This window comes from Triturus cristatus, chromosome 8 (genome assembly GCF_964204655.1).
Source record: "Triturus cristatus chromosome 8, aTriCri1.1, whole genome shotgun sequence".
NCBI lineage: Eukaryota > Metazoa > Chordata > Amphibia > Caudata > Salamandridae > Triturus > Triturus cristatus.
The window spans coordinates 1,199,164,102-1,199,178,948 of NC_140591.1; the positions used below are offsets into that span (position 1 = coordinate 1,199,164,102).

At 39.3% G+C, this 14,847-nt stretch overlaps 1 protein-coding gene across 2 annotated transcripts in view; it reads right to left on the reverse strand.

The window, feature by feature from the left end:
• Positions 1-14,847, reverse strand: part of VWA3B (von Willebrand factor A domain containing 3B) — a 983,684-nt gene that overhangs the window by 60,070 nt on the left and 908,767 nt on the right. For both annotated transcript variants that reach the window (XM_085622889.1, XM_085622888.1), the window contains one exon: positions 3,388-3,553. In XM_085622889.1, the coding sequence (XP_085479015.1) occupies positions 3,388-3,553 (166 nt within the window). The remainder of the gene's footprint in view (positions 1-3,387; positions 3,554-14,847) is intronic.

The following is a 14,847-nucleotide window of genomic DNA, read 5'->3' on the forward strand; positions in this document are numbered from 1 at the left end:
GACTCTGCCTGTTATGGAACGCTCACCCAAAGTCCATGTCCCATGCAGATATGTTCTACTCAGACTCTGCTGGCCCCAAAAGAAAATGTATTACAGAGACGCAGGTGTGACCACCGATTAGTTAGGATATGACCAGATTTTTCTGGTCTTGTTATGACTGGTTTTCAACTCACACCCCTCCCAGAACTCACTTCTTCATCTGGCGATCCAATAAAGCGTTAGGAGGAAATGACATGGTGGGCAGAATAATTCCCAGAGTGACAGGGGTTGCATTCTGTACTACTGATTCGCTCAGGGTTTGATCATGTTAAGTACCAAATACTATCCAATTTATTCCTTGATGGACCCTGGGATGTAGTGCTATGAAGTGTTGGATTCTGGATACTGTGGCAAATATAACACTATTGGCACTACCTGAAAGGCTCAGAAATCCTTCTCTGAGGCACTGCAAAACCCACAATAAAGTTTAAAGAAGATTTGGCAACCAACATTACAGAGAAGGGCAAACTATAAACTCTTGAATGTTTGCTTAAAAAGTCACATAATTGTGGTCTGGCGGAAAATCGCTATAAAGCTATAACGTCTTAAGTAAGGATTCAGTTTTAAAAATAGCATTGTGAAGGAGATCTCACTGTGGGAAAATATAGGGATTTAAAAAAAAGTTTATTCGTTTTTAAGAATTTTTTTAATTGAAATCGTAATAGAAAATGTACATAGAAATTAATTTTAAATATATAATTTTAACTTTGAATTCAAACTAAATGTTGCAACACATTAACTCATTACATTAAGTGAGTATTGATTAATTTAAAGATATCAATTTGATTTATAAATAGTACATTTTAAACATCAATTAAAAAAAATCCCACTCACTAAAGTTTTTATTTTGATTTACTATGCAATAGGTTATGTTTAATGCATATATAAGATTAATTTAATTTAATGTATTAAACATATGAATATAGAAGTAATATATAATTATTTTAACATTTATATATGTATACATTTACATATGCGTATATAAAGCAAGAGCCAGATTTACAAAGCCCTTGCATTGTCTTTGCATCACACAAGGCGACGCAATGCATGGGCTTAAGTGACATTTACTAAGCCACACAATCCAGCGCAAATCGCTGCCTTGCGTTACTCTGCTTTGGGAAGGCGGTTCATGAGTGGAGCATGGGCGTTCCAATGCATCCACCCATGGATTTTTGCGCTTTACCAGATTTACAAAGACTTGCAAACCTGGGAATCCATCAAAATGGTACGCCTTCCCAACAGAGGAGTACTGAGTAGAAATATCTTTATTTCACCTCATTATATCCTCTTTCGACGTGTGCTGCGAATGCAACACTTGTAGAAGGAGAAAAATGCATCAAAGGATTCTTTTTGAGCAGGAAGGTGTCACTTCTTGCACAAATCAATCCTCCGTGTAACGCAGGCACTCTTGCACCATGGCGCAAGAGTGCCTTCGTTAGCGCTAGGCAGCACTTTGGTCACCGACACAGGGAGAGAGCAGGAATGCGTCATATCTTAGTAGATATGGCGCATTCCTGCAATTTCTCTATCATGCAGTGCAGTGCACCAAGTTGTCTTGATGTGTTGCGTGACTTTTTCATAAATCTGCCCCTAAATGTTGAAATAATGTAATTATTTTAACATTAGTTCTTATGGTGTGTTATTTTATTTTCCTACCTCAACTGTTTACAGTACCTGTGAGTGGCCATGTTTGATGCTTGACTTACTCCAATGCTGGGCTGTAGTATTTTTACATCTTTAGGGCCATAGTAACTTTAGAAGTGTAGTTTGCGAAAAGCCATGGTCATACCTTTTTGTGGATTGGTGTTTGGAAACTCCTCCTTAACTTTTCCTAAGCCCAGGGCTTTAAGTGGGCTGGGTCTCACTGGTGCTGAGCACCGGTGGTGTTTTTAAAGGAGACCTCGAAACGGGTCTCTATTGAGCTCTGTTTTGTGCCCTGGCACAGGCGGTCTGTTTTTTTCTGCACTGCAGTGACAGCAGGCACATCGATGTGCGCGTGCTCCCACTGCTCACTTCTCACTAGTGGAGAAGTTACGGCATGACGTCATGGCAGGTCAGCATTGTATGGCAAGGGAAATCCTTTAAAGAGAGTAGTTTTCTTTCTGGATTTCCCTTCTCTTTTTGAAATTCAGGAGCAGCAACATTGTTGTGGTGTCACCACGGCTTTAAGTGGAAGCTTTTTCACTATTATATGCAAGCCATAGTTGCTGCTTAATTATCTTATGCAACTAACAACCATTGACAAAGCCAATAGTTCTGACTTGTTGTAGGTATGATGTTACTTGTATCATATATCTGGATGCAATGACAGAAACAGCAAAATACAAGTTGGGCGGCACACTATGCACAGCACAGACTTTTAGCTTACATGTTTTAAGCCACGCCCCTAATTACATTGGTCAATCCCCTTTGAGAGACCCCCAGTTATTTCATCTCACTTAAAGCCCTGCCTAAGCCCCTCCCATTTAGTAGTAAATTCTCCCTATTTTCCAGCTACTCCCCCTTGCCCCTTCCACATTTACTAAATAACATATACCTACATGTGCAGAGATCTCCGCCCCTGTAGCGCAAATCTCCAAACAGAAAACATGGGAGAACAGTGTTCTCCTCCAGTAGTTTTGTGAATAGCATCATGTAGTACGTGAGTAGTCAATACTACTTTAAGTACCACAAAATTCATTTTGTGAATAGGACCCATGTGTCTCATTGAGGGATTGGCAGAACAGATGCCAAATGCCAAGCGTGATGTAGACATTGTCTCCACAAGCCAAGCAGCAGCTAGCCTGCTATATTTTAAATGTATTGCTGGGTCAGTAGGTTTTATTAACTGATGCAGTTTTTTCCTTCGTCGCTGCTTCAGTAAATGGTGGCATGGTGGGCCTTCTGACATTGTTTTATTTTCTGAAGACATACCTCGAAAACTAGGGTTGTCTTTAGTGGCTAAAAAAACAATGTCTCAGGTGCATTGGGACTTTTCTCCTAGCACTTGGGTGTCATTTTAGCATTTCTTCTGTCCAGGACCACTTTGTTTAACATGGCAGTCCAAGGTAAAGAAAATCAACAGACATTGCATCTTAGGGCCCACAGCAAGCTCTCCAACAGGAATATCATCTAAATGAGGTGGAGAGTGCCAAAGGTTGGCAGACGAAACAGTCACCAAGTTTTGGCAGGTGTCCTTTTACCACTGACCTCTTAAGTTGATCCTTAAAGTTGCCCCACATATAGGAAATGCAAAACCGACAATAAAATATGCCCTGCAAAACAAATCAAGAAACACTCCAAAAGTACTTTATATCTATTCGTGGTAATTTCATTTTCATATATTTTACAACTTTTCTTTAGAATTACCTAGCTGGTATGTCCCAGTCTTATCGTCTCTTGCAACGACTGGCTGGCCTACCCATCTTTCCTCACATTCTTCAATGTATGCCAAATCTCGATGAAACATTTCAGGAGTCATCGGGTACGCCTGGTCCCTTGGAACGAGAGCCTCCACGCCATCATAATATCGGATCTACAGGAAAATGCAAAGAACACAGAGTCCATTAAATTTCACCTAATATTTACAGGGGTATTTTGAAACCCCTATAAAATGACAAAAAATGGGCACAATAAGAACAACTGATTGGCAAACTTTGACAACCATCAACATGCCACTTCAGAAAAGTGGTGGGAAATATCCCTGCTCAGTTTTTGCTCATGCACCAGATATTTAGGTCCGGGTTCTAGACAGTGCACATGCGCTGTCTCAAAAAGACATGTTGTATCTACTTTTGGGCTTTAGCCCGCCCATAGGTTTCCAGTTTGCTGGCTCCGTAGTCGCTCCATTATTTGTTTTCCCCATTTGTCGAAATCATGCATGCATCCTTCCTCTTCCAGGGTTTAGCCCTCCAAGAGAGCAGGGCCCAATTACTCCTAAACATATGCAGCGGTCATTTTAGGGCATTGTTTCTGGACTACTTTTTTATTTCTTTATGAGTGCTTTTCAAAAGTGCTCCTGTTTTTACTCACACCTTCATAGTGGCTAACAATATACCAACCTACAAGTTATTTCAATGACACATAACATTATCTGACAAAAATATGTGTACGGGTCCGCTTTTGTTCACTTGCTGTGGCTAATTACACAGTGGGTGCTGAAGAATTTCTTGGCTGTACCGGAGAACACTGCGAGCGCAGGTAACTCCCATTTCTGGGCAGCAACCTAACTGGAATACATTGCAAAAACACATCAGAGCTTGCATCGATCAATGCACTTGGGAGACATGTTGCGAAGGTATTCGTCTAATCTAGTCAAACCCGTTTTTCATGTCATCAGTTTGCACCCAAAACTATTCAGTTCCACAGTCACATTTTCTTTGAGATTGCCTTTGTTTGAACACTCATTTACAACTACGTTATCCAGTTTGAAAATCACCTGCTACCTGCATTTAGAAAAAGAACAACAGCTATGGTCCCTCATTGAAATCCATAAGCTTCCACTTGCACCACAAATCCAAAGTGGACAAAGAAAACAAGCGTAGCCTAGTTTGCGCCGAGCACAGCCAAGATGGAATTAACAGAAGCCATCAAACCCTCCTGGTTTTCCGCTTGTGCACAAAAACAACCACAACGGGTGGTACACAAGCTTTTGTCATGTGAGGCTAACAGAAAGGTTTCACCTTACTACATCTTGATAACACCGCAATCCCCTTTCGACCACAGGAGTGGGCTTTTCAGCTCTCTAGCAAAAACAAGCAAGAGCGGCTACACCAGCTGTTTGAAAAGGAAAACTTTTAAGCCCGAAAATATTCAGCAAGTAAACACGAAGCGAAAAGCACAAGGGTGCTGCTCACAGTCTAAATTTAACTAGCAATTCTTTTGAGGGCCGCAGAAAACAAATATAAAATAGCTCTTGACACCCTTGGCTCAAAGTTCAAGGCAAAAAGAAGTGTTTAAGCAACAGCAGTTTGTATTTGTGTCCTGGAAGACTGGACACCCACAAAGTGGGCAATGGTGTCCAGCGTACACAATGATCAAGTAACTACTTGAAAACTTCTCACCACAATATACACCCACAAAACGGGGCCTTTCCTCAAACTATCATATCCCCAAGCACACACAGGCATCTAGTTTGACATCTGAAGATTGCATAACAGTTTAAAAGGTGAGTGCAACACCAAAAAATGCAAATGATATTTAATGCACAATGCTGCAGACAAATGGGGACTGTGTGCTGTCCGCCGTATTGATCGACCCCTTGAAGGACTCTTGGTAACTTCCTTTCTGGGCTTGCACATTTACTTCACCATCCCCGGAATAAATGCACACTCACAGCACATCACACAAGCATGAGTTAAGGCACACAAAACACACATGCACAGGCAGCCTGATAACACCCAATCGTGCACCAGCACTGCTATATCACAGAACCGTGTGTGTATGTGTGTAAACACACACAAACATTCACACATAACACACAGGCACCCCCTCAAAAGTAATACCCCACACATTTGAACACAGGCACACATAACACATATGCAACCTCCCAAACATACAGCTAAATCCCATTGACAATGACAAAAGCTCGGAGCTCGACCATTACCGAGACCTATTGACTTTGCCAATGCTTATTTTTTATGATGCTTTCATTTGCATTTAGTGATGGCCGTGCCTATTGCAAAAGAATGTGTCAATTTATGGGTCACTGCAAGAAATGAGAGATAAGAGTAGGTATTAAGAATCAACTGGGATGCTAGCATCCATTATAAGACACACAGAAGAAACTGGATGCATTGTATTCTCCCCCTGCATCGATTAGCATGCATCTCCTCACCGCACAAATCATTTGGGGCCCGATATATGACCATTCTATTTTGCAAGTCGCAAATTATGACGTTTTGCCACTCGCAATTTGCGACTCGCAAAATGGAATGTACAAGTGTCTGAGATACTGTTTGCGATTCTCAAATGGGCTGCAAGGGACCTACATCATTAATATTCATGAGGCAGGTCGCAATTTGCGACCCATTAGGAATGGCCTGCAAACACAGGTATGGTGGCCTACTAAGGCCAGCATACCCCTTCCCGTTTGTGAGTGGCTTACCACCTACTTATAGTAGGCAGTAAACCGCAAGTGTTTTGCCACCATAAATGCGATTGCAAAACAATGATACATACCATTCTGACTAGCTATTAGGAAGGGATGCCGTTGGCATGCCCCTTCCTAATAGTGACTTGTAAACACTATTTTGTGAGTCACTGAATCGCAAAATAGCGTTTGTACATACCATCACCCTTTTTTGCAGTCACAAACGGGCTGATTTCCTGTTTAGGACTGCAAAAAATGGTCGTAAATCTGGCTCTTGGTGCCAGTTGAATCCTTGCCATTATCAGCCAGATGTTACTATTTGCTGAACGCTTACACCCAGGCATTTATTTTATCTAGTGCTTTTTCTACATCCAGAATAAAAATTGATTTCAGAATAGGAACTCACCCACTACCATGTGTAGAGCAGAGGCATTATCCTAGTTTGCAGACAGCCGAAACAACAAATTTACATTGTTGAAGTCGGGAGCCAATCGTTGAAGAAAAGAGCTTGCACCTTACATGATGTTCAGCAAGGGACAATAGCTGTTTTAACTGATGTGACAAATGGGTTTCTGAAACTACCTGGGTTGGGAGAACTCAGTTTAACTTTGATTCATCTGGGGTTAAGAGAACATATAAAGGATAAACTATTTTAATCTTAGTGTGGTACTTCATTTCCAGAACTCACTGATTTGACAAGTTTGATTGAACATCAATTACAAGAAAGCCAGAGGGAAAGAAGGAGGGTTCAAGAGGATTTCTTCACTTTCCCCAAAGTCTGAAAAGTACACTTAGTCATTGCCTCAAGAAGAGCCTTACCAAATAGAGACTGTTATGGGACTCCTGTCTGATAATGAAAAGTAACATTGGTGTAATGCTAATTTGTGCTTACATTGTGATGATGAAGGATGTCTATTATCGACCTGCCCAAAAATGCCTTCAAAGAAGCCTGACAAATTAAAACTCTCACCTAAAAAAGAAGATATGAATGTGTTGGTTCCCTTAGACTGGGTCTTCTATAAAAAATACTGATAATCATCTTTTCCTTTTACCAATTACACTAAATCCTTAAGAAGTGATGGTTGTATATACTTCTGCATTGTCTGATAGTGGGCCTTGTTAAATTTTTATTGATCAGGATAGGGTCCAAGGGAACTATCTTTCAAGGAAGTTACAAATGAATCCAGAAGTGATTAAAATTATTGAGGGATCACCATTGACTTCTAATCTGGTTTGTGAAATCACATCTCAATTGCTAGTGTCTTTTGGTGGTCATACTGAGGTCTTTTGATCTGATCACCTCTCCCAATTATGCAGTATTGTTTGGAATTCCATGGCTTAATAAGTCCTTATGTGGGTTGGTCAACTCATACCATATTTTTATCTTCACAGTTCTCTTGTGACAATAGTTACGCCTCAGAAAGATATTAGCCACAATTAGACGTGATGAAAAATGCCACTTCTAAGTTTGCAGTGGCCAATTGGTCTTCTATGCCATTGCAGTACCATGCTTTTTTCCAGTCTTCTAAATGAGAAGCCAGTCTACTTCCATGCCATAGGGAGTATGAATGTACTATTCTAATTGAATCTGGGGTGTTTTTCCATTTTGGGCATATTTACTCTCTGAGATGGAGAAATAAATCTCTAAGGGTAATTTACTGGAGAATCTACCAAATAAACATTACTATTTAAAGACCATCCATTGACTGGAGATCCCTAAATAAGATCACAATCAGGGGAGAATTTCCTTTGCCCCATATCAAAGACATTTTGGAATCTGTTCATGGAGCTTGAGTCTTTACTAAACTGGATTTGTGACGAGCATATCATCTGCTGTGCATTAAGGAAGGTGATAAGTTGAAAACACCTTTCTGTATGATGTTTGGGCATTATGAATATCATGAGATAATATTTTGTTTGTGCAGTCTAGTTTTCAGTCGTTTGTGGACTTGATATTTTTTGATATACTGAATCAATTTATTCTGTTGTATCTCAATAATATGTTGGTGTAATCTAAGACTCTTACAGAACATTAAGGGATTTAGGTAGGAAGTTGTCTAGGTTTCAGCACAGCAAAGAAAACCAGAGAAACCAGAGAAATGTGAGGTCTCAAAACGAAGAAACTGAACAGCAAGGACTGAAATTAAATGCTGGTGGGTTGTTTATAAATAATAGGAAAGTATTTGGATCGGACATCTCCTAGAGGCATTAAAGAAACCCACATTTTGGTTGGATTCATGAATATTCATCAACAGTTTATCCCAAAAAATAGAACTAGAAAAAAGGTTGTTGGGGGGAGGATCTGACTAAAAGAGCCTTCAATGAATTAAAACAAATGTTTGTGCAGGTTCCTATCCTGTGTCATTCAGACACAACAAAGATGTTACTGTGGAGATGGATGCTTTATAAAGAGACGCAGGAGAAGTTTTAAGTCTGTTAGACCTGTCAGCTTTAGGGTGGTCATCACCCAAACTTTTGCACTAATCCTCCATATTTGTTCCGGTCTTGTTTTTGTTGGCCTTAGGACTCACTTTACCAGTGCTAACCAGTACTAAAGTGTTTGTGCTCACTCCTTAAATCATTGTACCATTGATTCATCCACAATCGGCATATTTAGTTTACTTATAAGTCCGTAGTAAAGTGGTACTACCTGCACCCTGGGCCTGTAAATTAAATGCTACTCGTGGGCCTGCAGAACTTGTTGTGCCACCCACCTAAGTAGCCTTGCACACCTGTCTCAGGCTTGCCATTGCAGCCTGTGAGGGCAGTTCTAAACTGACACTATGACCTGGCAAATTCAACCTTTTACCAGGCCTAAACATTTCTTTTTAATACATATGTCACCCCTCAGGATAGGCCCTAAACAGCCTACAAGGCAAGGTGCAATGTATAAAGTAGAATATGTACTTTTAAGTTTTACATGTCCTGATAGTAAAAAACTCTTAAACTTGTTTCTCACGATTTCAAGGACTACCCCTCCCATAGGGTAATATTGGGGTTACTTCCTAAATTTAATAAGGATAACTTCCAAATAGTAACAGGTAAAGAGTCCATGTTTGCAATATTTGGAATTGTGATGAAAATTCCTCTTTGATGGTAAAGTTGAATTTTAAATTCCAATTTTACAAATGCCACTTTTAGAAAGTTAAATACACATACCGGAAGGGATCCAGTTGAGTCAAGGGGACGGATCAATACAACCTACACAACAAAATGGAAGAAACCCCTAAACCATAAATCTTAACGACCTTTTCAGAGGCTGCGTACTTAATCAGAGCCTCAACCTTCAAAAACACATATTATACTCATAAAAGAATTGTTTTACTGTTATCTTACAACTCTACATAGAGCAATAAGGTATTAATGACATTTACTGATCAACATCACAAATTGACAAATTTTCAACAGAAAACATAATGAAAAATTATAAATAGAAGACATCACTGTAATTTAATTAAAGACATGTAGCACATGCATTGACTAACTAATACTAGCACGTTGTCACAAAATACTTTTTTACATCACAAAATTATAACAATACAATCACATGAATACTTAACAAGGATCTAAAGAAATAGAAACATTTAACATCAATCCACAAACTGACATTAATGTCAAAGACAAATGTTCTTATAACAAAGATACGTGTTCAGCAAAGCTTTCATCAATTTAGGAGCTGCACATTTGTCCTCTTTATTCTTATCTAAATTCAACTGGCCCAATAGGGTTGGGACACCCTTAATGGTGACTGTAGACAGTTCCAGTTTCGTAAATCCAGCCACCAGTTTTTGGTCTCTATTAACCATTTTGTGGGTGTGCCCTCAAACCCCATAAATTACGCTGACGTGTTTCAATCTTTTTTGGGCCTAACAACTTTAGACAAAGGTTTTCCTCAGGGTTCACAAATTTCAATAATGGACACAGCCTTGCCATAGTGCAGAGGGTATATAACACGGACTTTGTGCAGAAATGTGGAAGGAGTTGAGTTTATTTTACTCCCATTTTTATATAGTTGACCTGTGGGCTCATTTGGTTCGACGAAATGAACTATATTTCAATCAACAAGCTATTTTTATTCCTTTTAAGGAATTAAAGGTTGAAGTGATGATGCTGTGTCATGACTGCCATTTCGGGTCAAATGTGCAAGCCACTGTGAATTGAATAAGCTCTATCTTCTGGTTATCACCCTGAATACCTTGGGCAGACAACACAAAGCATTTAGAGTCTAGGGTGGTATCAGTGATGTTACTGTAATGCTACACAAGATGGTTGTTTTTCTTATATTCCAATATCAGAATAGTCTTAAACAACACTCCTCACAATGCTACCATGGGATCACCTTTATTCTGAGTGCAAAGTTTCCATCCTAGAGTTTTTCCATCTCCTCCTTACATGGATCTTTTAATCCCTTAAGCTACATAATACTTCACTTAATTGAACATAGAAAACACATTACAGAAAGTACATACGTTTGAAATCACAACTATGAGGCATACTGGCAAATCAATATCCAGTTCTACTTGTCTGAAGATTTGATTGCCTGCTTGGTTTAGAGTAGTTCATACTCTACCAGAAAATGTTTTTGAACCATTTATGGTAACACCTCAAGTTAATCCTATAGCTTTCCAGATGAAGTAACTTTGAACTTGGGAGATTCATCCTATCTTTCATTCCTCTGAACTGAAGCCATGTGTGCCTCAACCTTACCATCAATTGTTATCTGAATCTCCATCATAAATGCCACAAGGAGAACCTGAATATGGGGTTCAAGAGATTCATGATTCATGAAACTTCTGAGGAAAATCAGTTTCTTATCCAGTGCAAGAATTACCCTTTGAGTGAGCATTTCTGGGAAGATGCTTCTTCAGTTATGCTCCAGTATTGTTCTGTAGTGTTTTCCCAAAACGTCTGGATATTGTAGATGACAGTCACCATTAGCTAAACTATATATGTATCCCAGCCTCTTACTCATAATCAAACCAGATGGTCAATTATGGTATGGTATGGTAAATTATGCAACCAAAGGAATAAGCCATCCACAACTGTTGTGTGCAAAAATGTGGAATTACTTTCCTGAACATCTCTAGAAGAGAAACGGTTACCTGTAAGTTCATAAGTTGATAAAACACATTTATACCCTTAAATTAACAGCACAAAACCTTATTTTCTTACTCTCAGTTTTAGCTACTCCTAGAAGGAAATTAATTTGTTCTATGGCATTTTGAATGACCTTATTCAATAATTGAAACACGTCGTCTGGCCCTACTAAATTTCCCCACTTGTAAAAAATTTCACAAAGGGAATGAAAGTTTTGGATTTGCATTTAAAATCCTTTTTGATACTTTGGAGAAGAAAAATTAGCAATTGATGTAACAGCCTGTTAAAAGACCCAAAATTGCAGTTTAGTCAGAAATAACAGTCCAGGTAAATTCTGTAGCTGGGCACTAATGGGAGTAGCAGCTAAATTTCCAATTTTAACATTCTACAATGCTTTGTCATTTTAAAACCAATGAAATAAGATAATCAGTAATGACAGGATCATTTTTCAGTAGCCTTTAAAAGAACTCATCTGAAAATTCTGGAAATAATGCCTATGACAAATACGTAAAAATTGAAAAACACTAATCATGCAGCATAACATAACAATGAAAATACTCTACAACATTCACTGCAGTATGAAAAAAGATGATGCCTGCCTTTTCTTCTTTATTGATTTATAAGAGGCTTTCTATACAAATGTCCCTCAAAGGCTAGTGCCCTCCTTGGAAACTGAGGTTATCAGTTAGTTTGCTTCCTTCGTAACGAGCTGTAAACAATTGATAGGGTTAGATAATACCTCCTCTGATCCCCATCCCAATCGGGTATAAGGTCCCATCAGGACTATGCTATCATCGAAATTGTTCAACCTGTACACGGAACCATAGAGGATACTGATCAAGGAAACGGGTTTAGCAAGTCCCAAATGAATCTAATAACATCCTCCTTTCTATTAATGCTCACACAGCAAATCAGTTTGATGAATGTTTACAACTCAATGCCGACCAAGTTTCTTATATAATAACCCTAAAAAGAGAATTTGTTTGCCTACATGGACAGCATAAATCCTAATTCAACAAAGAATGACTTTCTGAGTTTCACATTGATGAATTTATCCCAGCTTTTGCCACTGAAATAAAATCAATCAACTTTTATATGGACCTTCACTTATTAATATTACATAGAAAAGAAAGTAGAAAAGTTTAGCTCTACTCTTAATTTGCTAAAAGAAAATTGAAACCCTCACTGTAACCAATTAAATTTTACATAGTAGTTCAGGCACTCACTACATCATACACTGACTAAAAGGTATGGATGTTCCAGAATTCTTCGAGCATTCCTCAAAGCAAAAGCATCCAACTTCCACCTGTTTCAGGTAGGAAAATCATTGTCCATATCTCCCATCTACTCAACTGCCTTCTCCCAGAAGCCAGATCAAAATTCAAGCTGGTGTGTGTCACATTCAAATCCCTTTGTTAATAACAACCCAAATATCTGTGATCTTCCTTAAAAAACTCTAAGGGTCATAAATTCCCAAAGACCCCAGACTTGAAATACATAAATTCAAATCTCACTTAGCTGGCCCTCAACTGTTCTCTGGGACTGCCTTCTCTCTTTGGAACTCTGTGACGGAAAACCTGTGATACCTCAATTACCTTTAACAATTCCTTTAAAAAACTAAAAAGCTTTTTTAAAATCTCTTCTAGTCACTTCTGAATGTTACCTTTCTTTTCACAACTCTCCTCCAATACCTTCTCCTTTCTTCCACATGTTTCTCCTACATACACATACACTTCAAACTATTATAGGGCCCCAACCTACTTTCATTTCATTCTTTTTCTGCCTCTCCCTACAAACTCTGGCTCTGCCACATCTCTTCTTCCTCTAATTTCTTCGTTGTGCTTTTAATCATCTATTTTTGATTTCTGAGCCAGTTTTGAAGCCTTCCCCTTACTTGCTCTGTTTCACAAATTTTTCATTGGTTCATTGTAAAGAGATGTTTCATCTCATGACATCCTTTTTTTATTGCAAGATTGATTTTATTAGGGCTTTACATGAGTAAAGTACAGGTACAGTAAACATATAAAGAGGAAAGAAAAACAAGTACATGTGGGGGTGACATAAATCAATACTGTAGTTTACAATGGGCAAAAAAAACAACGGCGTGTACTGTAGATGGTGTGTGTAGTTGTAGACAGTTTGTTGTAGAGATGTGGATTAATAAAGAACTAACTACTGGGTGGCCATCAGAAGAAAGTTACCCCTGTTGATCATATGGTTTATGGTGGGAAAGAGAGGAAATGAAAGAGAGAGGGATAGAGAGAAGATAGGCCAGGCAGGAGGAGAGTGGGAGGGGAGTACTGATTAGGGGCGGTGGAGTGTCAGGGAGGAAGAGGAATGTGGGTAGGGAGTGGGTAGGAGGAGGGGGAAGGTGTTCGCAGATACTATGGGTATGTATTCTGACTAAATGTGTCTAACTTGGACCAAATTTGATCTTTTTTTCTTTAGTTGGATTTCAGAAATATGTTCAAGGAGATGTCTGCCTCACTAGTGAATTGTATCCATTCTCACCAGGTGTATGGGCATAGTTTGGAAAGGTCTTCCCATTTGGATAGAAATACTTTGAGAACAGTTGATACAACGATATCCCAAAGAAGGTGGTCTTCTTTATTTAACTTATAGTGCATGTCAGGTGGAAGGATACCCAGAGGCTAGAGTTGGTGTCCATGTCAAATTCAGAATTTGTGATTTGGATTTACTCCTCTCAACCCAGAAACATTTAGAGTAGGTCCATTCTGGTAGCATATGACCGATGTCTCCTGGTCCTTTCTTGCAGCTCCAGCATGTGTCGGAATTACGGAGGCCTAGTTTAAATAGTTTAGCAGGGGTCCAGTGGGTCATATGTGCCATCCAGCATCTACTCTGAGCTAAGGCAGGTGTGATTTTGTTAGAAGTAAGGTTCGCCCAAATGTGTAGCCAGTTCAATGGAGTAGCTGTAGGGTTGTTGGTGTCATAGAGGAGTGTTCCCATTTGTTTTGTATTGGCTTTGTTAGTGCAGAGCTGGTGGGTCATAGTAGGAAGTAAAGTTTAGAGGCTAAGTGGCCCCCTTTGGCGTATGATCGTAAAGTAATAGGCAGGTCAGCAATCACTGGGGATTTATGTCCGGAGGTAGCTTTCATACAAAGTGATAGAAGTTTGTTGTCAATTTTGCAGAGTGCTTGTGCTGTACATGTGAGGATGCTTGTTGAGTGTTCCACTATTATTTTCCTAATAGTAATAAGAGAGAAAGGTTACACTAGCAATTTTTCAATCTTGAGCCATAAGGGGAGATGGTGTTCAAGGGAGAGAACCAAAGGCTACCTTGTTTAGCCAGGAATGCATGCTGGTATCTCCCGTAGTCCAGCAAGTTTAGGCCACCCAGTGATTTGGCCAGTCTTAGTTTCCTTAAGGCAATCCTGTTTTTCTTGGATTTGCCATAAGAATTTGGTGACAATTGCATCTATTTTAAGGGCAGGTGTATCAAACAGTTTTACCCATACTGTGTCTATGGGAAAATGTGTTGATACATCTGGCCTTTAGTGTAAAAGGAATCAAAAAGGTGAACCAGTGACAAGCTGATTAGGAAGTTAATGAGCGGGGCAATCATCATTTTGACCGATTCAATCTGTCCCCACCAAGTGGTGTATCTAGATGACCAGCTG